General features: G+C 36.2%; 1 protein-coding gene across 2 annotated transcripts in view; it reads left to right on the forward strand.

The window, feature by feature from the left end:
- Positions 1-2,789: 2,789 nt before the first annotated feature.
- pth2ra (parathyroid hormone 2 receptor a) overlaps positions 2,790-26,557 on the forward strand; it is a 49,672-nt gene continuing 25,904 nt past the window's right edge. The window contains exons 1-7 of one of the 2 annotated variants that reach the window (XM_008402500.2): positions 2,790-3,356; positions 11,872-11,977; positions 12,906-13,016; positions 14,572-14,696; positions 16,935-17,032; positions 23,264-23,447; positions 26,236-26,389. In XM_008402500.2, the coding sequence (XP_008400722.1) occupies positions 3,273-3,356; positions 11,872-11,977; positions 12,906-13,016; positions 14,572-14,696; positions 16,935-17,032; positions 23,264-23,447; positions 26,236-26,389 (862 nt within the window). In that variant the 5' untranslated portion in view covers positions 2,790-3,272. Of the gene's footprint in view, positions 3,357-11,871; positions 11,978-12,905; positions 13,017-14,571; positions 14,701-16,934; positions 17,033-23,263; positions 23,448-26,235; positions 26,390-26,557 lie in introns of those variants that run through there. The other variant, XM_008402507.2, reaches the window with a different exon arrangement.

Genomic DNA, 26,557 nt, shown 5'->3' on the forward strand with positions numbered 1-26,557 from the left:
GTTGTTGCCTTGCAGCAAGAAGGTTCTGGGTTCAATTCCCGGCCCCGTCTTTCTGCATGGAGTTTGCATGTTCTCCCTGTGCATGCGTGGGTTTTCTCCGGGTACTCCGGTTTCCTCCCACAGTCCAAAAACATGACTGTCAGGTTAATTGGCCTCTCCAAATTGCCCCTAAATGTGTGTGCATGGTTGTTTGTCCTGTGTGTCTCTGTGTTGCCCTACAACAGACTGGCGACCTGTCCAGGGTGACCCCGCCTCTCGTCTAGAACGTTAGCTGGAGATGGGCACCAGCAACCCTCCCAACCCCACTAAGGGACAAGGGTGTAAAGAAAATGGATGGATGGGTGTAAAATTGCTTTGCACTAACTGTGTTCTAATGTGTTATAAGTGAATTTATGCAGAGTAACATTTTGTCACTTCAGCTAATATTGTTGGATCCAATTAATGCCTTGATGAGGGTTTAGATTTGGGATGAAGTATRATCATGACTACTTTCTGCACCTCTTGACAACCTAGCTGTGTGCRTCTGTCAAGTTCCTGGTTGTCCGTGCTGCAGTCACCTGTTATACCACAAATAGAAAACAGATTTCTCCAAAAGGAACAGCTGTAAGAACATTGTGCATGCAAGGATGTGCGTAGAAGCAATTGGGAAACGAAAAGAGTTTACCACTTTCTTAACCGCTGAATATAAAGAATAGAGTAGAYGAGAAGTGTCTGAGAAAACTAAACAGAGATCTGCCAGCGARTCYGKAGGCTTTGRCTTGCCCAAAAAATATCTGGAAATAAATGTGGTGAACTGTTATCTCGGGATTTTAGAATACAAACTGAAGACAACATTTGTGGTGTAAAGTTAGAAAAAAGCTAAACGAGAAAGAACGTCTTGCAGGCAGCTGTAAGCTTCTCTTTATTTATGCAGGCTACAAATCTGGTGGATTCCAAAATTCCCATTTGCATTTGGAAGCTGTTGCTGTAAAACTCAAGCTTGATTTGCAAGAGAAACAGAAAAGAACATCCATCTGAAACGTTCAGAGTGGCCAAATGAACACCCACACTCTAATAATGAAGTCTGATAACAGAACAGAGAAAACAGATTTTTTCCTRTTGAAAAAAAATAAARGTGGARACAAAAAATCARACCTYAACATTTGTTCTGGAACAGTCGTCTAAGGAGGGAAACCAGGACAAGATTGTGGTAGAATGTGGAAGAAGTTATAATGAAGGCTTAACACARCTCATGATCTAAAGTGTCAGAAACACACGAGGSAGAGGGATGGAAAGGACACTCATTACGTCCAGTGGCACCGGGTCACAGGCGTTTATAGACTGAAGCAGCTGGATAACCCCTGAGGCAGACAGGGATTCACTTTCTGCTTAGATTCAGCCACAGAGATTAGGCAATGCTTCACAGTATCATGAAAAGTGCTCCAAAACGTGGACCCAAAGCCGTCCAGCTGCATTTAGCGATAAACACGCAGGATTTTCTACAATGACCACAGCAAACTCAAGATCTGAGCTATAAATTCACTAAAAACAGAGCAGGAGACAARACCTTTGTTGTACATCTAATAATCACTCAAGTCTACAAAATGGTTTCATTGTAAAGTACCCACACTTTGAAGTGATAAAGTATATTATTTTTGCATTCAGTTTTAAAATTCATTGAATGATATAAGTCATGATTAACTTCCTGCTGGTGGCTTCAAGCTGTGGTCATCAACTGGGTCAGGAAAGGTCGTCACAGTTAATGGATGTATGGAAGGAGTTAAATAGAAGGTAATCCTGGAAGAAAACTAGTTAGAGGCAGGGGTGAAGGATCACCATCCAGAAGGAAAATGACTCTAGACGTCTTCTAAATCTGCAGTAAAATGTTTTAGATAAGAAATGYAAACAATTAACTGATTCTGATTTATGATTTGCTAGATTAAAATGAGTTCCAGTGATTAACTAATAACTTAGACCTTCTTTTAGTGTTGTAGTTTTGCCGCCATCCAATAGAGGGCACAACTGGTCATCTTGAAGCAAGCCAGTTGATACAGGAATAAAGATGGCAGGGCCATGTCAGAAAGGAAAAGGGAAATGGCCCAAAAATAATTTGATGTGAGACTCTAGATTGAAATAGAAATACTTGACAAGCTCCATAAGTTTCAYGGCTTGACTGAAGTTGAAATTGTTAAAATATATGAATATGCTTCTTTTTTTCAAATTTAACTGTTTATATTATGGAAAGATGGTCAAATTTCTATTCAAGCAAAAACTTAGATCTTTAAGAGAGTAGCCGCTTATCAATTAATCAATAAGCTCAATCAATTTTAAATACATCATTAACTCATTAATTGATAACTTATATAGCTTAGATKAAAGTATAGTCATGTGTTAGGATGCCCTAGTCAAAGTTCAAACCTGAATCTAATTGAGGATGAGTTGTGAATCAGTTTTACTGAATTTGAGCTACCTTGGAAAGAAGAATGGGGAATATAATTTCAGTTTCGGATGGGCAAAGCTGGCGGACATAAAGTATTTACTCAGGGTGGCTGAATATATACAGCACTTGATAAAATCATGAGGTTTGTGGACGTAATGTGATAAAATGTGAAAAATGTGGTATCTGTGCAATATGAAGKCAAACCAGTGTTTGCATAAATAATTTATCCCTGTTGCTGCTCTTGGAATAGTTTTGGATGGGACTGAAAAACAGCTTACAAGTTGAAGAGATATTACCGAGGTCTAAATTCAGTTTTCCTTTGGGGGCATCAGAGATGCGCGCTTCCTCATTGAGGTAAAACCGATGGAGAGAGAGGAGCCTCCACCACACATCACATGGTGACTTGCAGGAGCAGCAGTCAGGTTGGATGCAGTGGATGCTCCGTGGGGAAAATGCCCACCACACCATGAAGTGATTCATGACACATGGAAATGTGCTGCCACCTGAAAGTGGAGCTCATTTATTCCAGCTCCAGCTCTGCATGAGGCTCACTGGTCGCCACATCAGCGGGTTAACGGGGACCTCCGGAGCCAGCCCGCGTCCAGCGGGGTCTCCTCCTCTGCAGAGGCAGCAGTCACGGGGTCCTGGACGCTCTCCGGGAGCGGGGGAGGTATTTCTGGGAGTCCGTCTGCGTGTGCCAGGAGCGAAGTGGGGATTTTAGGATTTGATGAATCCACCTGCCGCGCCTCGGGTTTTCAAACGGAACTTCAGGCGAAACTTTGCAATGATGTGAAGATTTGATCCAAGGATGCGCCGACATCACGGAGGATTCAGTTGAACACGCGTCTTAGCAATGTTTTTGAAAGCCCGACGAACTGTGAACTTTATTTTGTGGATCTTTAAGTTTTTTATTTATTGGACTTGGGTTGAAGCACAGGTAGGAAACTGTCTGTTATTTGCCTCTGTTTTTCTTGAGATATGGTAAAACCCTATTTTTATCTAAACAGCTTCATGGAAAATAGTCTTTATATATATATGTATATAAAAAAAACAGGCAGTGAGTCATCGGAATAAATAGTCTTCCCTCACAGCTGCGCCTGTATGGAGCTCTGAAACTGTCAAAATAAAGAAGAACTGGCATTAAGAATAGCTACATAGCTAAGACAATGCAACAGAGAGATTAATKTAAACATTTRGACTGACTTTATTCTGTAAAATAATATGGCGTACAAAATTTAAAGTTAAAAATGTTAACATAAACGATTCAACAACATTCCTACTTACTTTCTTAAAAGTAAGTAGGAATTTTTTCAGTCATTATTAATTTGTTTTTCTTTAAAATATTTTTTACACAATGTTAATATTTTTTTAAGAATTTTATTCTGTATCATTTCACATTTATCTTCCCCATTTTCTGTACTTCTGTGGTGGACTAAAACCACTAAGATCAAGAAAAACAACCAGAGGCACTAAAATACAGCAGAAGATATAATAAACTATTCAAATTGTAAGATTATAAATGAAATACGACATACATTTTTTTCCCCTAATTATTTGACATTTGATTTTGTATCTTATTTATTACAYGTATGSTTTTACGTACAGTTATTTATGGAATTTTTTCCCAGTTATTCAAGCATTTCTTCCTTTTTTCAGCTCTTTGTTAACTGATACTTTTTATGGCATATCCTTCAGAGATGCCATATAAAAACAACTGTTGGACTTAATTTTGACAGTCCTTTTTAATGAGGACKTTGAGACACATCTGCTAATCTTTAAAGCATCTYTTCACATTTTTACAGAATCTTCTACATTTAACAAAAGCAAAACCCATTACATACATTCGGAATCACAATATTTTGCAGTTATTTGTTAAATTAAGCAATTACCTCAGAAAATCCAGCTCCAACTCATCTTACATTTTGCAAATGTAGGCTGTGTATGATAAAGCAACATATTCCTGCTTTTCCAGCAAATGTTAACTGGAGCTCAACCTTAAAAGAGTCTAAAGTCAAGTGCTTCTCTGAGGTACAGAGATAGCAGATACTGTCAGGTTGATTTATTTGAACACTGGTAGCAATGAGCTGAACAGGAAAAAAAAAACTCTCAGGACATTTGATGAATGGAAATTAGGCAAAATGGTGACACATGATGACATGTGAATCACTGGATTTTCTGCTGTATTAGTCACTGCCAAGAGAGTTTATTGGAGAGGTTCAAAGTGGTGCTTTTAATCTGCAAATTGGTTGTCACTGTTTTTGCCTTTTTGTTCCAAATCCTCTCATAATGAATRGAAACAAAGCTCCTAATTATTACAGCAACGTTACATCGGGGSATATTTTCACTAAACAAATGTCAAATTGGTGAATAACTGAATAAAGGTCAAAATCAATTAAATACATAGAAATATAATGTAAACAAATAGGGKAGACCCAATTTTAATCCAATAAACTTTGGAAAAGAGCATAAATGTATAACTTTTGKTTTTWTTTAATGGCAGAGAAAAGAATCAGTAGGATAACTTTATGATTCCTACATGAATCACATGGATATAAAACTTTATTTTATGTTTGACTTTTGACATATTTCAGATAAATATGCACAATATACACATGTACACTCTGTTTTTTAAACCTGCTAATGATGATTTCTRTTGATCCAAATTCCCCTTTTTTCTATTTTTCTAMTTTTTAGATTTGTYGAAAAGGTATATGYGTCTYGATATTGAAATTTCTTTCCTCTAATGAAATGATTTAAAAAACTGACCAGTTTCTCTCTTTGTTTCGCTCAAACTCCATAAATAGAGTAAAACTGGTGTGCACACCTAAAAGCATAGTTGCACACCTCAAATTAGAGAAGTGTTCTATACCACAGGATATTTAAAAAATATTCAAGATGCATTTAAAACAAATAAAACTTGTGTTCAGTTTAATATTCTGTCTCTAACTTTTTTAAATATATTATATTCAGTTCAGTCATGCATTGGAACAGATGCCTTCCAATGCATCTGTTCCAATGAACAGATGCATTGGATGAACAGATGCATATATCCTCTTGATATATTGTATCAAGAGGAACGTGTTCATCAGAACAAGACTAGATTTTAACAAACATCATAAGTAGGGTTTTGAGGGGAGTATTTCACAAAATCAACTCTTGAGCTTTGAATCATGCTTTAATGTTAGACAGTATCAGTGGAAGGCATGGAGAAGAGTTGTTGTGATGATGTCATGAAGGGGGAGTGTCAGATAKGTTCTTAAAGAGACAGAGACTAATTTTAAGTAGTCAGATATGGCTATGATGTAAAATCAAATTTTCTTTAAGTTGTTTCTGATATGTGAAGGAAACATAGTGTSTTGATTGTTTTGGATTCTAAATATATAATACTGAAATATATAATACTCTCTTTTAAATTGCCCACTGAAAACTGGGTATAGATATACTTAGTAATAAAGAATGTTTGAGTGGTACTCAACAACAAAACTCAATTATAAAACCCTGGTTGACACCATTAATCACCTTTTGTATGTARGTGGGGTTTGCRCACTAGYTAAACAGTCAGTCCATACTGACGTACATATTTCCCATCTCACTGATTGTACATTATATATTTGTTTGTCTGCATAGATTAGAAAGTTTGCTTATTAACTAGCAGATGATCTCTGGCATTGTATAATTACTTTTTGCTCATTTACGTTCTCAGTGATTGATTAATTAATATACTCGGATTTCTCAGGCAAATCATCTCTAACCTTGTCTCCGCCAGATTGAAAACATTCACAGCTTCATCATCACTTCTACCCTGGTCTTCCTCAGTCTGACTTCTACAGGTTGAGCCCGCAGATTTAAACACGTGGAAATCATTTTATGAAAAGAAATCAGAAAACAAAGCAAATAGCTGAATAATTAACTAAAACCAAAAAGAGAGAGAAATGTAGCACAAATTGGAAGAAAAAAAAAATCAAGGCTGTAAATAAGAAATGATCTATCTATAGAAAAACATGTTGCAGTCACGCTGTGGGTCTGCTTTGCTGACGCTGCTCCTTTAAGCACTGAATGCACGAAAGGCTAGTTGAAATCAATGGATTATGCACAGCAGAAAAACAAAAAGGTTTAAGGGTTAAGATGCTCTCTGAATGGTTTTCTGAGGTGTGTCACCGTCATAATTAGATTTAAACTTCTTCCATTTTGCACCGTTTCCATTATGTGKCTTTTTAGAAGTGTATTGTTCAAACTTTAACTTTCCAGTTATGACGTTGTAACACCCAAAGCAGTCAGAGGAATGGTATGAATACTGTTACAGTTACTGTGATAGTTTTCATACCCCTGAAACTCRAACGYGTTTCTYCCCAATATAAACATAATCTTTACTGTATTTTGTTGGGAATTGATGTGACAGACCAACATAAAGTGGTGCAGAATTATGATGTGGAAATAAAATAATGTGTCTAAAAACTGTGRCATTTGACTWAATGCCTAACAACTGAGACTAAATTTAGCTAGAACAGGGCCAACCATCTATCTTGTGGATCTTTTGGTGAACATCTCAAAAATTTCAGTCACACATTGTCCAGATTGCAGAGAACTCCWACAGGGAGGAAAGCCAAACTGCATACCTTCTCTCAGATTGTGTGTGTTTTCTACCCACATTTTGCAAATTCTAACTAACCTCCGGGATAAACGTTGTTCTTACAGGTACTTTAGGTTTTAAAACCAACTAGTTATTTCCCAAAATCTCCCTCAGAGGAACTTCATCCACATGGCAGAGCTTTTTGCGCTTATGCTTTTCATCTCTGTTTGAAGCTGTCATGTTTTTTTCAGGAAATGACTCCTGATGTGTTTTTGTTCCTTTTACTTCCCCCCCCCTCTCCCTTTTTGGAGACCTTCCCAGCATGGCGGTGTAGAGCCATGGTGATAAAGCAGCAAATATTAGCTTGTGTTCAGTTCTCTGGTACCTATCGGGAGCGTTTGTCGGTGGAACACCCCTTGATAAGGAATTAAACTCCTGTGCAGTTTGTTTGGCTTTCTGAAGTTGGCTTGTAGGATGCGGRTTTATAGTTGAAGATAACTGCATGGAAATAATCATTATGTGGAAAGAAAGAGCCCTTTGGAAGCTGTTAATATATAAATAATACCTACACCATGAAAGTTGCACATATCTTTTTGGAGAATGTTTATGCCAGTTGATGCTTTTAAGCTCGTTTAAGTATGATCTATAGTGCAGCGCATTCCGGGGATAAACAACAACCAAAACAAAGGCGCTAGCGGGAGAGAAGGCTTGAGGTTAAAAGAGAAATTCTACAACCACTAATATTTGATGCCACTTCACTTTTATTTTCATTTGGTGAAGAAGCAAGTTGTGCTCGTGTGTCGTTTGTCAGTAGTTCTTGGTGCAGCGCCACCACAGGCAAGGAGGGGAACAGGTTATTTAAAGGTTTTTGAATCGTTTGACACAATGCAGTATGCAAATGAACCACACCAGCTGAAAAGCTAGCAAATGTTTCAATTTTGGTCCCTCCCTAAAGCTTTAAAGTAGTTTGAAATATTTAATTACCCAAGTTTCAAGTGTTTTGATCAAGATAATTAAATAGTTTATGAGCATTGAGTTTGATGAATAGTTAATATTAACAGGCTCTGAACTGCAAGGCCAAGTCTTAAAACTGTTCAAGATTAATTGATCTTTTGAGGTTTAAACAAACATAGTTTACGTCCGCATGGCAGTCATGTCTTAGGAGACCCTCCAGCTACATGGCAAACACCAAGAACGATAATGAGACCAAAGGGAGTGATGGCCTTAGCTTTGCCACRTTTGCTGCTTCTAATTTCAGAAATCATTGAACCATTAATTGTGCTTTAGTTAAACATTACAGACAATTTTCTGTTTTTATAGGAAATTGCTGAAGAGTAATTGAAAGAACTGAGAAACGGTGACGCTTCATTCCAGGTCCTAAGCATCGTAGCAATAGTSCAGGAAACTGTCAGAAGCATTAAGGCATGCTTGATCTACTTCATTTTCCACGGGTCTGTAATCTTGATTTAGCCCAGTTGTGATGTGACTTTCCAAAACATCCTGACAGGTGCTGAGAGCGAATGGATCAATAAYGGCTTTGTTAAGCTGTGCSKTATAAATCTGAAAACCTGCGCAGAAGAAAATTAGGACAGTTTAAACAATTAACATGCTTCTGTATTACTGCAGAATGTGAAGATTTTGATAAGATAAAACTTCCTCATCTGTTCATGAGCTGGGATTCTTTTAAACACAGGTCTGGTGCAAAGAGACAGACTTGACACTACATAGACACAATTTCCAGGATTYAGGGTTTAAACAGCTAAATGACATGGGTTTTACTTCAAGTGTACAAATATCCATCCATACATCCAGAGTATTATGTAATTTCTACATGAAAAGGTGTAAGAATCATGAACATGACATTTTTCTTCCACTTATTGGAAGTCAGGTTGCAGGTGTAAGAGCTCAAAGCAAAGGTTCATGTATCCCTCTCCCCACTTACACTCTCCTGCTCATCATGGGTTATCCTAAGGTGTTCTCAGGGTCCCGCTGGGATTCCTCAAAGGGGGTTGTGACGGGAAAACAGCAGGTGTCCAGAAGGCATCCTTAACAGAACCATCTGAATTAACTCCCCMAATCTGTACCGAATCTTCTGGGTGACGGAGTTCCTCACCTTTTCTCCAAGGCAAAAATGTTTCTGTCTGTTGAGACATTCTGAGTTTAATTTGCTGCTGTGCTAATGATCATTGTTCTACATTATAACCCAAGTGTTGGGGAGCTTAAAGGTGACCTATAGTACTTCCTAGAACGGGTTAAAAAACATGTTTATAACTTTTTTTTTTTTTTTGGCACAAAATCTTCTTAGATGATGAGATCTGGTCAGTTCTACTTTCATAATGAGCAAATGTGACCACATGTGCTGGAGCTCTGTTTGGGTTGCTAGGTTTCCTGGGGTTGCTAGGTAACGGTGCAGTGCCTGCTGATCTGTGACTCTACATTCGGGAAGTTTTTGGAACATTAACTTACTGGAAAAAACCRGCTAGGTGTTCTTTTTTTTTGTTCTTTTATTTTTAAGCGCTAGTGTTGTCAAAATGACAGAGCTTCATAACGCGTCACATGATCAAATAGACAGTCTTTGATAGTTGAAGATCACTTAAAAATGCACATTAAGGACWTCAAGAGGGTCTTGGTGAAGGACTGTACCTCTGCTGCAGATGAATCATCCCGTTTTGCACCAAGTGAAATCTCTCCACAATTACTGGAAAGACTGAGATGACACTTTGGGGCTGACATTTATGGTCCCTGGCAGGGAATATTAAACCCTGGCATGCATCCTGGTTTTGAAAATTAGCCGTCAGTTTGACATTTTGGTGCCACAACTAAAATAAACCTCTCAATTCCACATAAAAGTCAAGACAGTGGTTTTTGTCAGGACAGACTACTCTTTATCTTTTATCATTTTCAATATGGAACGATGCTAATTTGGTGTGAATGTCTTATTAACATCAAAGTCTGCTGTAGCCACATAAACACAATCAAKAGAAAGAACATTTCACCTTAAAAAGCTTCCTTCATGTTTTGGTCCAGGTGTTGGTGACCTCTGTCCTCATCAGCAYCCCTGGAAAAGATGCATTTTTATTTTATATCAAGAGCATAATCTCTCACTGGCAGCACAAAAAGTAAATTAGACAGAGATTGTAATTTATTCCATGAGGTGCTGAAAACCTAAAAGTTTTCTTTTCAGTTCCTACTTTGGGGACAACAAATTGCAGAACATCCATAGATCTAAGATTGTAATTTCCATGTTTCCTTGTTATTAGGAAACAAGGAGTTGTACCCAAAGTAGGTTTCAAAATAAACATACAAATGACTAAATTGTCATATATATAAAGGTGTGCAGCTAATTTTTGAAAGCGTGAGTTATTTTGTTAGTAAAGTCCAACATGCAACATTTTTAACAAACTAATTGTGGTTCTTCTAAACCAAATAATCATCAATTAAAAAAAACAGATATTTTAAAGTAGACACTAACTCTATTGGTTTTCAATTCCATATTTTCTCCCTTAGTGTAATCACAATAAAAACCTTTTGTTCTTACATTTAAAACAAGTTGCAGTTGAGAAAGTTGTTATTAAATCACTTTATCAAATCGTTCATGTAAAGACTGAAAGCTCTCAGCGGGAGTTAGTGCTGAACTGTATATAATAATGTCATGAAAATCAACTTAACATGGTAGCTGCAAAAACTCTGAAACTAAGCTGGTTCATATTACACTACACCTACACACTTTATGGAGAATATATGTATTTATTGTAGAACAATTCAAGCAAAGTTTTACTAGTTTATGTGTTAAATTAGAGGTAGGCTGCTAGCTCAAACTCTCTTCTTCACTTATTTACAGTTACTCTTAAGATGTTAGCAACCTCAACTGGAGCTCTGTTTGCTAAGCATATTATACCTTATGGAAACTGACAAAGTATAGCCMAAACAATAAGTTTCATCCAAAAAGTTGTGAACCAGGTCTGTAAAAGAAATATGGYTCCTGTTTTAGYTATTGTGTTTCTAAGTGTCAGATTTTAAAAAATGTAAACACCTTGCACCTTTTGTCTTGTTTCACTGTAGCCTCAGCATGCTAAATCCACAGTAATGATGAAAATCARTACATTTAATTCTTGTACGTGTCAGCGTGTTTTAACTTRTCCATTAAGTTCATTTATTAATGCTCATGCACTGCAGCTGTCTTATAATAGAGATACTGACTCCATCATATTCTATAGAACTCAGTTCTATACTTAATGCTGTTGTGCTTCTATATAATTTATCAGCCATAAAATTTAGTGTTGACAATATTTTACAGTTATGTTCACTGCTTGATGCTTTTCTATCCACTTGCTTGATTTAAAAACAGTTTGCTGGTTGAAAAATAGTGATGGATAGTAAAAGATACATTATTTTAGCAGGTCATTGTTTAGGTGTTTTAGTGTCTCTGCCATCATTAAGCTTAAATAATTCATCTGGCATTGCAATAAATTCAGCCATGCAAACAATTGTGAGAAAATGATCCTCATTTCTGACAGCAGAATATGGATGTACATACTGTAGGTCACAGTAGTAGATTTATTATTTTGTAATAAGCACTTAAATGCGTTCTGAATATTAAGCAGCATTAGAGTAATATTACTGCATAAAGTAGCTAAATTATAACATTTTCTAGAACTGGACATGTTGTCAGAGGTAAAGATCACAATTTTTGTTAAAAATGAGAACTGTTCTACTTTCTGACCTCTGTGGTCTTTTCTCAGTTTGCAACATCTGCCCAAAGCAGATGCTGGATGCCCAGTTGTCCCAAATGTTATTAAAATTTTATGCAATGCTTCCAGTTTATTTACATATTATATTGACATGGGGTCAGAGAGCTGATCTTTCCGTTTGTGCTTTACAGATGGGGTTCGACAGTCCTCTGTCTGCACAGGAGCAGATGTTCATCCTGTATGAAATCAAAACGCGGTGCTATCAGAACCTGTCCAGTATGGAACCAACAGCCACAGGTACAAACACCAGTCTATACGTCTACACTGTTTTAATCATCTGGATTCATTCTAACATTTGTATGAAGTGAGTTGTCTACAAATGAATTCATGAATCAGTCAGTTTACCTTTCAGGCTCTATTTGCCTGAACATAATCAAACTTTTATTATTTTTTTAAATTTTATTTTAGTCTTTCTTGAGGTTTATTTATTATTTTTATGGGCTTTACTTTTTCATTATTATTCATGTTCTTTCTTATTTTGTTGATTTTGCGGGTTCAGCTGGTCAGCAGTAGGAAAATAAATGTCACTTCTGAATTGGTTGCTTTGCAAAAGAAAGCCATTAGCATGTCAAGTATATTTTTTTCTTCAGTTTTTCAGCTACAGAAGCTGCATTTTCTGTAGAATATTTCAACTATGCTGAGATTGAAGCATTACTTTCATATTTTCTCTATTTAGCAGCATCCATTTATTCCCTCAGTTGTGGCCACTTTCCCAGCTCTTGTCCAACTTTCCCCACAGCAGGATGCTGTGACAATAGCGATTCTCTGCGGGTTTAATGGGTCTGTGCAACATGTGACTTTTATTGTGCTGGACACAAGCTCATCTAATCATCATTCTTTTCATTTAACATCTTGTCAATTTATCCGAAAAAATGGCTCCAATCAGAGCTGTAATTTTATTTTTAAGCCTGTCGCTGTGAACAAAATTTGATTGTTTTAATTGTTACCTGAACTTGATTTTTTTTTTAACAAGCCACAAAAATTATGTGAATCCTCAAGTCTTTATATTTTTCTAACTGGATAAAAATAACTTAAATTATCCAGGAAAACATTCCAGGCTGCAGCGATAAGTGGATACGGATCAGTGGATGGTTTTAAAAAAAATTAATGTCATTAAAAATGATCAGATAGATAAAAGTGTGGCTTCTATATCTTCTCGCTGCAGATGAGGTGTGCCCTCCAGACTGGGACGGTCTTATTTGTTGGCCTCATGGCTCACCTGGGCAGATTATGAAGGTTCCCTGCCCAGCTTACATCTATGACTTCAATCACAAAGGTTAACAATCTTTCTCTTCTGTACCATCACCAGCAATGAGTCTGAATGTGAAACGCTGAAGGCAATGATAAATTCAGAACCCTCTCTTTGCTGATATTCGGCAATGCAACCACTTTTAAGCCTGGCACTTTGTGCTAAAGTACCTCCTGAAATCTAAAAAGCAAATTTTGAAAAGAATTTGGATAAGATTAATGTTTTGCTCTTTTTGTTATTTAATGGGTTTATCTACAAAGGGAAAAAAACACGTAGCACAAAATTGCATTAAGCCTAAAATAATTGGATTCCATAAAAGTCTTTTGAAGACATTTATGCAGCTTTTCTGTCATGCTGTGTGTGACAAAACAAAGTACTGGAATGACTATTTAATTAGACAATAAGCTACAGTAAAGTGAAAAAGTATGCTCTCCCATCAAGATTTATCCTTTTTTTTTTTTGGCTGATTGTCACACTTAGATGTTTCAGATCATTAAAATAATATTAGATGAATATACCCTCGACAAACACAAAAATGGATCTTTTTAAAACACATTTTCCGATATAAAGGAGAAAATTGTATCCATATCAGTGATGAAATAGTGAGAAAAAAACCCTGTAAGGGTTTAATTTTTTATCATAGCACAAATAAATCTGCTATATAATTTCACATTAACCAACTCTGAATCTGCATCTGCACTAGGGAAGGTATTGTGTAAAATTGACTTTTTTAGTTTTATGTCACCAAAACACCCTAATGTGTTGCTTTGTTTCTTTGATTCATGATTAAAAAATCTTGGAATCTCTCGTGGCAGCGAGTCAGGGCTTCCTACTCAGCTCCTCCAGACTAGCGGTAGCAGCAATTAGTAAACACCTGGTGGAGCTGAGTCTGCTGAGCTCATCCAGACTATGTCTCAGTCAAACATTTCTAAGAATGGCTGCAAGCTGCATTAAGGCAGATCAGTGTTGTGATGACATGTCGAAACCGGAGTGTAAGAAAGAGCAGAAGCTTCTTAAAGAGACAGACGCCATAATTCTTGAGCGTCTGTCTCAAGGCTAATGCACTGCATCCTGATGCATGTTTGATGTATATGCATCAAACATGCATATGCATGCATATATGTTTGATGTATATGCAGCATTTTTATATCAACTGAAGGTAACGTTGTTACTTCATTGTGCAATAAGCATGGCAAAGACTAAGTGGCAGTAGTGACTTCTTTAGTAATTTCAATTAGGTGAGAAGCACAGCTAAACAAAAATGGGATGAAAGAGAGCATTTATAGTTAGCCTCATCAACAGCTCAGATAGTGGCTTTGTCTGAGACAGATACGAGGTTAAGCACTGACTGACAATAAACAATGGAGCAAGTAAAAAAGCAGATAAAAGCAAACAAAAAATATATTTTTTTATAGTTTTATGTACTTATTCAGACATGGATTTTTCATTCTGTACATCAGATTTTGTTACTTTTAAAGCACTTGTCCCCAAATGCCAAAAATGTTTGAATTGAAGATGTGTAGGCAGTCTCTATGTTGCAAATGTTCTCTGGGAATGCACTGACTCGAGTCCATGTCTGCAGGACACGCTTACAGGAGGTGTGATGTCAACGGTTCCTGGGTCTTCGTGGAGCAATGGAACAAAACGTGGACCAATTATTCAGAGTGTCTACGGTTCCTTCAGCCCCTCAGAGATGAGGAAGCAAGAGCAAGTATTAATGTGGAATATAAAGATAATTTTTGTTAATATTGTCATTCAGAGAGCCTGGTGATTGCTCAACCCTTCAACAAAAGCTGCACCAGTGTTCACAGTTCATATGTAAAGCATCAGTTCTCTTTTTTTCTCTTTCATTGCATGTTAGAAGAAAAGCAAATCTGTCTAAATGCACTCTTTCTTTTCTGTGATGAAGTACCAAGTACCAAAGAAACAAACAAACTGTTCACAAAAGCATCGTAGCAAGAAACATTAAAATATGAAAGCTATGACCTAATCAAAAACTGATGAGGCAAAAAGAATAATCACAAAGACAGTCAGCTCCTTCACTCCAGTAAACAGGCATCATAGGTTGTTTATTCATCAAACCTTGATGATCTGTGATGAACTACGACGAGGCTTTCTGGGAAATCTGAATTACAGCTTGGATGGGTGGATATTTTGGTCAGCTTTGCTGCTTAATATGCAGTAAATAACACTCTACCATTATTAAGCACTTTATAAAACTTAGATTCGAAATAAACAGTTGACTATGTGAGTGGAATTCAATGTATTTATACAGAAATGGGAATGCATCTTATATGTTATCTTTCTTTCTATGATAAATAAAAATAATATAACAGGGAAAACATCATATTGTTTCCAGCAGCAGCTCAGATGAAAAGTATCATAGTTAAACTGAATGGCATCAAATATATTGTTTCTATGAAGAGTAAAAAACTGAAAACATCAAGTTAAAAGTTGGAAAAAAACCCAGGAAGTAATGGAAAACTGGGGAGTAGAAGAAGAACGTAGCTGCTTGAGTATTTTTCATTTGTAGTGACTCAATAACACATTTAGGTTTCTGAGCTTCAGCTCAGCGTTGTCAGTAAAATAATCAAATTTTTATTTTTTTTATTTTACAAATTTAATTTTTATTAGGTAGAACACACTTAACCTCCATTGACTTGATTGAAAAGCAAGTTATTTTGGTGTTTAAACTTAATTTCCTTACATTTTTAATGGTTTAAACAGAAGAAATACATTTCTGAAGAAGAAAAAGCATGACACAATAAGGAGAAAAAATAAATAACAAATGAAAGAATTAGATTTTTATTTTGTGTTTTTGATTCTTTCTGAATATGGAAATATTTTCTGGTGTTTGCTCATCAACAGAAAGGCTTTTGACTGATACATGAGGGGCAGAAGAATTACATTAGGATGAATAGAGAAGTCTGCTGAATTTATAGTGTTTTCTTTATAACTTTGTAATATTTCTGTTTTTATTATGTAAAGCACCTTGAACCGCCTTGCTGCTCAAATGTGCCATACAAATAAGCATTGGTTTGATTTAGATTTTTGATAAAAAGACCCAACCAACATATTTCTTTCCTGCAACGATTAAATTAAACAAAGACAATCACAACAAAATACCTCCACTTTTATACCAGCTGTGTTCAGCATTAACTTTCTGCCTTTTAAGTTGTGTTTTAATGTTTTCACACTCAGTTTGACAAAGCAAAAAGCAAAATACATTTCTAGCATAATAGAGCTAGTGAAAATAAAAGGTTCCACATCCTTTGTGGACATGTAAGCTTTCATGTAGGTGTTGTGCTTTGTGACTCAGTGAGAAATTTTAAGGCTTTGTGCCTTAAATGTCATCATCAGATGGTGTGACTGAAGGTCCGTGGCACTCTCATCCATTTGGTTTTAACGCCACACTTCACTGCTGATTTGGTACTTGAACTTCAAATCACTTTTTTTTTTCTCGACTTCTGAACGCTTGGTTTCACTGCTTCTCTTAAACTGAAACAGTTTAAACACTTTCATTTTGACTGTCATTTATTTATTTGCTGAAAATATAGATTCTGTGGATAAAATGAAAAACAGACAAAGCAGAAATGCTTTTGGAAGATCATGTTTTCCACCTTTTTATATTCAGTAAGCTGCACCAGCAACCATGGTGCCCGGAGAATATAATCTGCTATAAATAAATATCTTTAGGGAAAGAGATGGAGCCTCCTTTTGACTTTATCACCAACATCTTTCAGCCTATTTTCCTCTGACCATTGGTTGGAAAAACAGGCTATTTCAGTTTTCAGACCATTTTTAGGCTTATTTGGACATTTTTATTTTACTGTGCTTGTGTAAGACTTGCTTAAGACTGTCTAGACGGTCCTGTGAGACATGCTTGTGTGTTTTCTATAGCAGGAAACTAAACAGCATTTTTTCTTTCTTCCTGCATGTTCACAGCGAGACTTCTTTGAGCGGCTGTATGTCATGTACACCACCGGCTACGCTGTGTCCTTCAGCTCTCTGCTAGTGGCCATCATGATCATTGGATACTTCCGGTAAGAAAATACTTCTTGTATTGTTATAAACTTGTTAATGACTAGTTAAAATGATCGCAAACTAATTTGCTGCACAGATTCTAGAACTACAAATACTTGGCAAAAAGTGACAGTTTGAGGTCTTTTGAAACAATTGCATCATTTAATCCTCGACAGCTCTTCACTTCGCAAGTTATCCGACTGTTTTGAAAAGTTTGTTGACAACGGTGACAGAAAAAAAAAAGGTATGCGTTTGCTCACAAGTCTCATATGTCTGAACCAGCTGGTGGAAATAAAAGCAGGTGAAAAATAACAATAAACTGGCTGACATTTTAAACCTTTGGGGATTCAAAACTGACAGTATTTGTGTTTTCACTGTATGAGTCACTCACTCTCAACACAAAATATGGACTGTAGTTTGTTATTTTAACAATTTTTGAGAAGTCCTTTTCAGCAATGCCTCTAAGGTGGCAAGGGGTGGTTTGATCGTTAACATTATGCCTCTATTCAGTTATTCTGCACACATTTTTCACAATGTAGACTTTCCACAGTTTCATCCAAGCGCTTGATATGAAAAGCCACAGCGTCTTCAAAAGCACCAAGGGAACAGCACAAATCAAGGAGCTCTCCAAACAAACTCAAGGACGAAACTGTGAAGAAGTGCAGCTTTATGTTTGCTTGTAAACATGAAGAAAATGAGAAAAGCCTTCAGGGCCCATTAACTCTGTCTTTTGGGAAATGGAAGAAAATCCAACAAACACCACAAATGAACAGAGAAATTCACTTAAAATGAAATGCTGGAAGAAACAAGTCCTTCTTACACTTCACCAAAATGGATAAATATAAGTATGAATGGCCAGATTAGATAATTTAGTTTGTTTGTCAATCAGAACAAGATATTTAAAGACATTTTCTAACAATAGTTTAGAGATAAAGCCATCATTTCCAGTGATGAGGCAGGAAAACTGTGTGAGATCCCACTGGATGTTTGTAGGAGCTTTAAATGTCAAAACACAATGGATTATAGAGCAGATGAGTGATATTTGTTTTCTGTTACATCACTTCCAAAAGCACTGTTTGCACTCAACCCTGTGTTGATCTTCAAATAGATGCTGCTGTGCATTGTGGGATATGTAGTGTGGTTGTAATTCACAATACATAACCAGCTTGCAGGCATTTAATGATGTGTATATTTCCAGTCAAAGTAAACATGTTGGTAAAAATAAGAGTTGCTTAAACCTAAATCTGCCATGTGTATGAATAATTTGAGCTACATCACAAACCCAGACATTTATTAAAACCTTGTAATTAACACCTAATAGATTCCTGTACCTTGTTAAAATAATCACCTTTCATTTGTTTAATGTTGTGACATTGTTTTAAGGAAGTTTCTCTTTTAGACTGTAGAATATGTGTATTTCCAGATTTAAAAAACAATCATAGCACTCTAGAAATGTTTGCATGTTTCACGTAAAGGTTTTAAACTGAACCTTTTATTCTTTAAAGGTTCAATATAAAATTTTAACCAAAAATCCTATGAGTGCTTCAAACTACTTCTCAAGACTCGGGCATATACTAGAGGCAAGAAACCATGTTTGAATCAAGAGATTTAGATGTAAAAATGTGCCAGAAATAAAAAACAAGACAAAATCGACACTTTTTAATTTTTCACCTTGAGTCACATTTGTTTGCTGAAGTTCACGAAAATATGAGCCTGAAAATATTGTCACAAAATGTGTCTAACACAACAAAGTCTGGTTACTGACTTATTTTTATTAACATTCTAATGTGAAAAATCCTTGAAAAACTTCTACATACACTTTTGACTTACTACCACACATTTTATTGTCATTCACACAAACATTCATAAAGTCGTTCGAATAATTTCCTCCTGAAAACTAATCATAAAACAACCATGACCTTACAAGGTTTGGAAAAGGCCTTTTGAATCTTTTCACATTTTACGAGTCTATAACTACAAACTGTAACATGCATTTTATTGGGATTCTTTGTGACTGACAAAAGAATCCCAAACACAACTGTGCATAATCGAGGAAAAAAAGAGAAAAATTCTACAAGTACAAACACTAGACTTCAGTCAAACCTGATTACTAAATTGAGTCGGTTTGTTAGCAGTTTAAATTTGACTTTTCTCTGAAGTTTGGTTATTAAAAAAAAAAAAAAAAGGCGTCGTAAAAACCAAGAAACAGAGCAAAAAGGTGGGGGAAGAAAGTTATGGAGAGTTTAGAGCAGAGTTAGGTTTAGAAACAATATCCCAAGTTGTACATTTTTCAGTTCTCTTCCTTATTGGAACAGTGTGACACAGCAGCAAAAATAAATATTTATCCACCTAAACTGACAGGCCAGATAAGCAGAGCCGTAAACTGAGAAGCAGAAAAGAGACTTTTGGTAACTGAAGTTTGAGACTCTGTTGTCAAGACAACCATCAGCACGCCAAAAAGTTGTCCTTTACCAAATAATCAAATATGGAGAGTTTAGCGTAAAATGATCAACACTACAAAAAATATAAAGTACTAACACAGTACATTATACTGTTCTAGTATAAAGTACATATTTTTCCACTTACACAAGACACTATGGATGTTTTAAAGTAAAAAAATCTGTCAGCGGAACTTCTACTTTTTAAAAATTTACAAGAATTATTCACTTATAACGAGTTTATTTACCTTGATAAAATGTTACTTTGAAGTTATTTTGTCATATTTTAAGTTTGCTCAGGTATTTGCACTAATTAGACAGAAACTAGACAAAAAATACCTGATAGTATTTTGTAGTGAAAGTGTGAATTCTCATTTAAGTTTCTCAAAAAAACATGTAATTTTTTAGAAAACCTTTTCCAAATACCTTTAGATGCTTTTGGAAATGTATAATGAAAGCTTATCTTATCTTGGCAGATAAGATTTATCTATAAAAACTTGGATCTTTCTAAAATAAATCTTCTTTCAAGTTCTTGATTTGTGAATTTAAATAAAAACAACTAATGTCAGAACGTTTAAATGCACAAATAATGTGAAATAAAGTACAAGAGCTTTCAAACTATGATGTAATTTTTTTATGATGAGATTTTATTTAAACACATTCAAAGATTTTAACCATTTTATTAATTCTTTTTTTTGCCTATTTTAGAGTAGGTGATATTTATCCCTCAATAAACTCTCCTGATTTGAATGGCAGCATCTTTGCGACTGATCTTTGAGTTTGTATCAGAAACTTCAGTCAAAAACATGCACACCTCAAAACAGGAATAAAGGAAGGTGATCAGACGTGCATTTCTGATAAAGACCACAGAGCATAAATTCTGCATGAGCTGCTGCTGCCTTTTCAAAGGGCCGTCAAGCCGCCTTTTGACACAGGTCTCACATCTGCCGTGTTTGACTCAACAAAGCAACGTATAAATCTTTGATCTTTACAAACCTCTTACAGTATTCATTGCTGTTTGCCAGTTTCCTATTGTAGTGTGAATATTCCCTCGCCACCAATGCAAAGCTTTACTTCAATTGCAGCACAATATCCTGTGCAAGCTGTAAGTATAGTATAGTTTTGCCATTATTGGATGGATGTCAGCATTATAATTTCAGAAATAGATTGTGACTTTTTTTAACCTATTGGTCAAAATGATGGACAACCAAAACACCTAGCCTCACCTCTGCTTTTACTACACTTCTGAGTCAAGTTGTAGTCTGTGATTGATATGGCGATTAAGAAGTCACATTTAATGTCATACATTATCACAAAGGATCGAGCAAAGCAGTGTGCTTCTGCTCTCCATGAAGGCAGCGGGAAATAATTTTACACACTTTGCATTAATATTCTTGAACAGCAAATTGAAGTCTGCAATTGACTTCTTTTTTATTCTTTATGTTTTGGAAGGGGTTCATTGACTAATTATTTTTTGCAAAATTCTTTGCAAATATATTTAAAGCAGAGCCACAAAACTGTGAGATCCTGGAGGGACTGAATTAGATTTTTTAAGAATAATCTAGATTTTCCTGACTATTTTCAGCTCTCCTACCAGTTCTAGCATCTCTGCCACTATAGAAATGCTCTTGGTGTGTGTATCAGTGAAGGAAGATCCCCTTCTACTGGCGGAGCATGAATGCATGAAGCACACATTTTGCATTCAACCAGGCCTTATTCACAACCTGCGGATGTACTGGGATTTTCATACACAAGTACTTCTCATGTTTACTGGAAATGGCCAGAAAAAGTGAAAAAAATACAGTGAGCTGTGAAAATCACACCATTTGACACTCATGCCTGTGAAGAGCAGGAAAAACGAGTTTAGAATTTGAACAGTGTCACAGAAATTGGACATTAAACACATTAGAGAAATTTCCCTGGTCTGAAGCGGTTTGATTTTAGGGTCTGAATTTGGTATAACAACTTGAAAACATGGACCCATGCTGCCTATTATCAAGGGTTCAGGCTGGTAGTGGTAGTGTAATTGTATGGTGGGTGCTGTTGTGGCATTTTTTGGGTTCCTTAGAGTAATAGGATAATTTACCACTTCAAAAACCTTATATCATGTCAGAGTAGTTTCTAAAACTTGGTAGCAAGTTTACTGTACTGAAGTGGTCTCCATGGTTACCAAATCTCATCTGCTCACATATCCTTATAGTCTGAAAACATCTTACATTTATGTATCTAAACATTAGACCTTAAAAAGTTTTAAATTCATTGAGCAGCTAGTAATAAGTTTACTAGCTGGCTTAATCACAACTCCTAAATTTATTTATTCCTGTCTAATCTCAAATTTTCCAAGTAGTTTAAATTCTTGCATTGACTCAAAACTTTGAGTCATGCGCACACATCTTCACGGTTTGCGGCAGCCGTAGCTGCTGCTAGCCAGTTTACTAGCAAGAGTAAAGCTAACTCGCATTTTTACATCCGTGTTGGCTGTGTGCAAATGTATTGACAGTTGGCTGGACAATGTTTGTATTTGTCATTGGCTCACTTTTGTTGCGAACCCATGCAATTTATTTATTAGGTCTTAAATTACATTTGTGGTGGTCTTAAAAAGGTCTTAAAAAGTTGTAAATTTGAGTGGATGAAACATGCAGAAACCTAGGATTTGTGCCAGGAAGAGCAGCACATCTTCCTGGCACAGGAAGTGTGATTCATGGATGCAAATAAGGCAGGTGTACCTAATAAAGTGGTGAGTTCATGTTGAGTCTTCATTAATAATTCAGACTATGATGGATTGGAAAAAGGCCACATCCTATTCTCTTTCTAAAGAATAAGTGCATCCGTTTGTTGCGCAGCTATTTCACCCTGAAAATGAATGTTGCCAATTAATCTTTAAAAGCTCAAAATTCAAACGACAGTCATGCCTATGATGGGTTTATGTGAGCCTCTGATTGCAGCTGTATACTGTTGAATAGTAATTAGCCCATCATTGCTAATTAAGGACTGCAATCAGGTTTTAGTCATTTTTTTTTTTTTTATGTGAAAGCCTTCATTGTAAACATTGTCATCTTCAGCCCTGAAAATGATGAGTGGGCCACTCATTGAATCGGAGTTGGCTCTGCTCTTTCATGCTAAGTGAGAGCAGCATCAGCAATACAGGAGCTGGTTAGAACGATAAACCTGTCGGTGCCTGATACCTCACTTCTGCAGTCACTGAGAGCAACAAAGCAGCCTTTAAATCTGAAGTGTGTGGAGTTTCTCTGTTGGCTCCTATTGTATAAATACTGCAAGAGCAACAACGTGTCAAAGCTGAGTCCCATATGTACAATAAGTTGGCTTACGGTGTCCCTGACAATTTCTTCCTCCCTAGTTTATCTTGCATTTTTTTGCATTGAAAAACTGAGTTGCATCCTTGGGCTGCAGCTCTCGTCAAGGTAGTGCTGGATTACTGAAAAGCTTTTTACTGTATGAAGGGAGCTGATCTGATGTACAGCAAATACTTATGTTGAAGCCGAGGTGGACCTTATGTGAGAGACCGTTTAGGTTGTATTTGACCAAAGAATCTGCATATATTCCTTTTTTTTTTTTTTTTTTTTACCACTTGTTATTACAGAGTAAAGAAAATAATTTCTAAATATCTGATACATTTCATGGCTTTTAGTTGGAGTTCTTGGTCATACAACTGTATAGAAAGCCTGTAAAAGCATTTATGTTACTTTTGTATAATGTTCCTGGTTTTTCAGCCCTACATACTTATAATGGAGAGCTGAAATTAGTTATTTGTTTTTCCATAACGATTAACCTTAACTTCTCTGATCCCGGCAGGCGCCTTCACTGCACCAGAAACTACATCCATATGCACTTGTTCGTTTCCTTCATGTTGCGGGCTGTCAGCATTTTTGTAAAGGACAAAGTTGTCTATTCGAGTGCCGGATTGCAAGACTTTGACTCGGCCCTGCTGGATAACCTGAAAACAGTTAGCATTTCATCACTCGACAAGTCCCAGTATGTAAGTATCAAGTCGTCTTCTTGAACATTTTCTTGTAAAATTCGTTTTAAAATTGCTCAAATATTCATGTCCTTGTCATGGCTCTCTCGTAATGAGAAACCAGGTAAAAGGACAATGTCTGTGTTTTCTGTAGCAGCACAGAAAAACAGATTCTGAACTTGACCTGATTTTAAAAAGAAAAAGCAGATTTGGCAGGTGTGGCAAAGAAAGTAAGAGCGCTCCAGCTGCACACTCTGGTGTATAACTACAGTTGTCAAGCTCCTCTTATCATGTCTGTCAAATTGCTAATTAGAGCTTGTTAAACTCTTGCTACTTTATCAGGAACAAGACATCAGAAAGTATAATATTGTGTGCTAATCACTTTGCATGAATATTTATGTTAACGTAATGTATATAATTATTTTTTATTTTTTTTTACTTTATTCAGTTTAGAAGTGTAGCTTTCTCTAATAATTATCTAATAATTATCTGAACCTCTGTTTAAAATGCACAAATGTTTTGGGTTTCCTTTCATTGGCTTATTAAAATCAGAATCATGAAGCATAGATATATAAACTTTAGAGGAAATAAAATAAGAATAAAGGAACTTCCATGCTGTTGAGCAAAGACCTTAAAGATTTGGCAGCATGTGGAGACAAGGATAAATATAACTGCATATATTCTGCATACTAATGAAAGCTAAAGGGTTTCTTTATTTGATCTGGCAGCAGGAGCATATCTCACACATTTAAGTGAACACAAACTCAGATTCCAGCATGCTGGCCCTGTTTCTGTTAACATATTAAGAGCAAAGGGCCATAGAGAGAAAAAAATGCATAGCATGATGAAAAGATGTCTGCAAAATTGGTCCAACCATACATTTATTCATGTATCTAATGTTGTTTTTCACCTGTTCAAATGTTGTTTAATCATTTACAATCTGCACACAGGAGTAAGTTTAATTTGACCAAAGCTAAGTGTAATTATTGGCATCATCTGGTAATCTGCAATTTAAATGCAATCACTTTAAGACACTGAAACATAAAAGTTGCTTAATTTAATGGTTTTGATTATAAAGTGTGATTCGAGAATTCAAATAAAATTATATTTTGATTTTATTCAAAAAGAAGTTAATTGGATAATTCTCACTTTTTTAATGGGTCACAAATGTGACGACAGGGTTGTTGTAAGTCAAAGCAAGAAAGTAATATTTTAATTTTAAAAACGTGTAAAAAGTATTGATTTATGTTATGTAATCTCAGATCTACAACATGCTGAGAAAAATGAGTGGTTGTTTGCCATTTTTCATTGTTGCAAATCTTTTCTCCAACGTCAACCCATACATACATGGAATAAATCAATATCTTCAATGACAAATGGTGATATCCAACCGCAGTGGATTTACAGAGTAGTCTGACTTTGGCATTTCTGAGTTTGTAGAAGCAGAATAAAAGCACACTTTACCGTTAAAAACCTTTTCCTCCATTGTATGCTATTGTACTTGATATTTGTATTTCACATGGAGTAAAATTCAATTTGTGACTCAGAAAATCTCCTCATCTTTATTAGATAAAGTTGACAACAACCTATTTAAAAAACTGTGCACACTCAGCATTCTGCACTGTGAAAGTAAATAAAAAGCAAACAAAATACAGCTTGGAGTTTTGTTTTTTTTTTGAATTTCTGATCTGTGATTTAAAAAAAGTTGAACCAAGACGGCTCAGATTATTTATTGAACTTTGACTGTGTCACTATTGATTTAGAGCAACATACACCTGAAGGTTTGCTGCACTTCCATTAAAAGACATGTTAGAAAAATAAAGATGCATACTGAGGTGATGTATCTGCACCGCATGTATTTACATGGAAAGTCAATATTTGTAACCATCTGGCTTCAACTGTTATACATTATAGATAAGATGATGAGATATGTCATCTGGGGAAGCTCAGAGTGCAAAGAGTGTTCAATAAAATGAATTAATTAAAGGTGGTTTGTCATCGGATCTCGACGCCTAATGGACTTTTCTCTGTGGAGGATATCAGAGCATGGATGGATGGATGGGTGGATGGGTGGATGGGTGGATGGATGGATGGATGGATGGATGGATGGATGGATGGATGGATGGATGGATGGATGGATGGATGGATGGATGGATGGATGGATGGATGGATGGANGGATGGATGGATGGATGGATGGATGGATGGATGGATGGATGGATGGATGGATGGATGGATGGATGGATGGATGGATGGATGGATGGATGGATGGAGTTACTGTAAGACAAATGCCTGTCATGTATCTAGAAGACCACAATTGTGTCTACAATGCTCTAAACATGATTTTTATAAACAAACTTGCGACATCCGGGTTTATGTAGAAGAAAACACTCCATATTTGTTGCTGATGCTTATTGGCTACAATAGCCTTACAAAATAATTACAACTCAATTTTTATTTCGTCTTCATTTAAAGCATTGGTTACCGAACATTTTTGCAGACACGCAGAGTTTAAAGTACTCACTAGTAGTAATAAAATGCTTTGGTCTCCCTTTTATATTCCAGCTTGAATTTATGAGTTTACTTTGTTCACTTGTGTAGCTTTTTTCATTCATATGCTAATTTATACAGCAACGCTTTCCCACTTTGCAATCAGATGGTTTGCTCTCTTGGGCTCACCTGTGGTGCAGGAGCTGTTTGTGTGCAGTAATGCGGTCAGCTGATGGATGTGTCAACACAAAGGCAAAACAAGTAAGCTGCATGATAATGAGCACAAATCATATGTGACAAGTCTGAATGCCCTGTCGCCAGATCGGCTGCAAGGTGACGGTGCTGTTCTTCATCTACTTCCTGGCCACCAACTACTTCTGGATCCTGGTGGAAGGCCTCTACCTGCACAGCCTCATCTTCATGGCGTTTCGCTCAGACTCCAAGTACCTCTGGGGATTCATATTCATTGGATGGGGTGAGGAGCAAACATGTAATTTCTTACACCACTTTTACCACAAAATCATAAATGTTTCCTCTGCTGGCACCTCAGCCTCTTGCAAAGTATATTCTTTAAAATACAGGTTGAATTTGGTTCAAATTTAGAAGACATTTTAACAGCTGTGTAACCCAAATAGAAATATAT

This window comes from Poecilia reticulata, linkage group LG2 (genome assembly GCF_000633615.1).
Source record: "Poecilia reticulata strain Guanapo linkage group LG2, Guppy_female_1.0+MT, whole genome shotgun sequence".
Classification (NCBI taxonomy): Eukaryota; Metazoa; Chordata; class Actinopteri; order Cyprinodontiformes; family Poeciliidae; genus Poecilia; species Poecilia reticulata.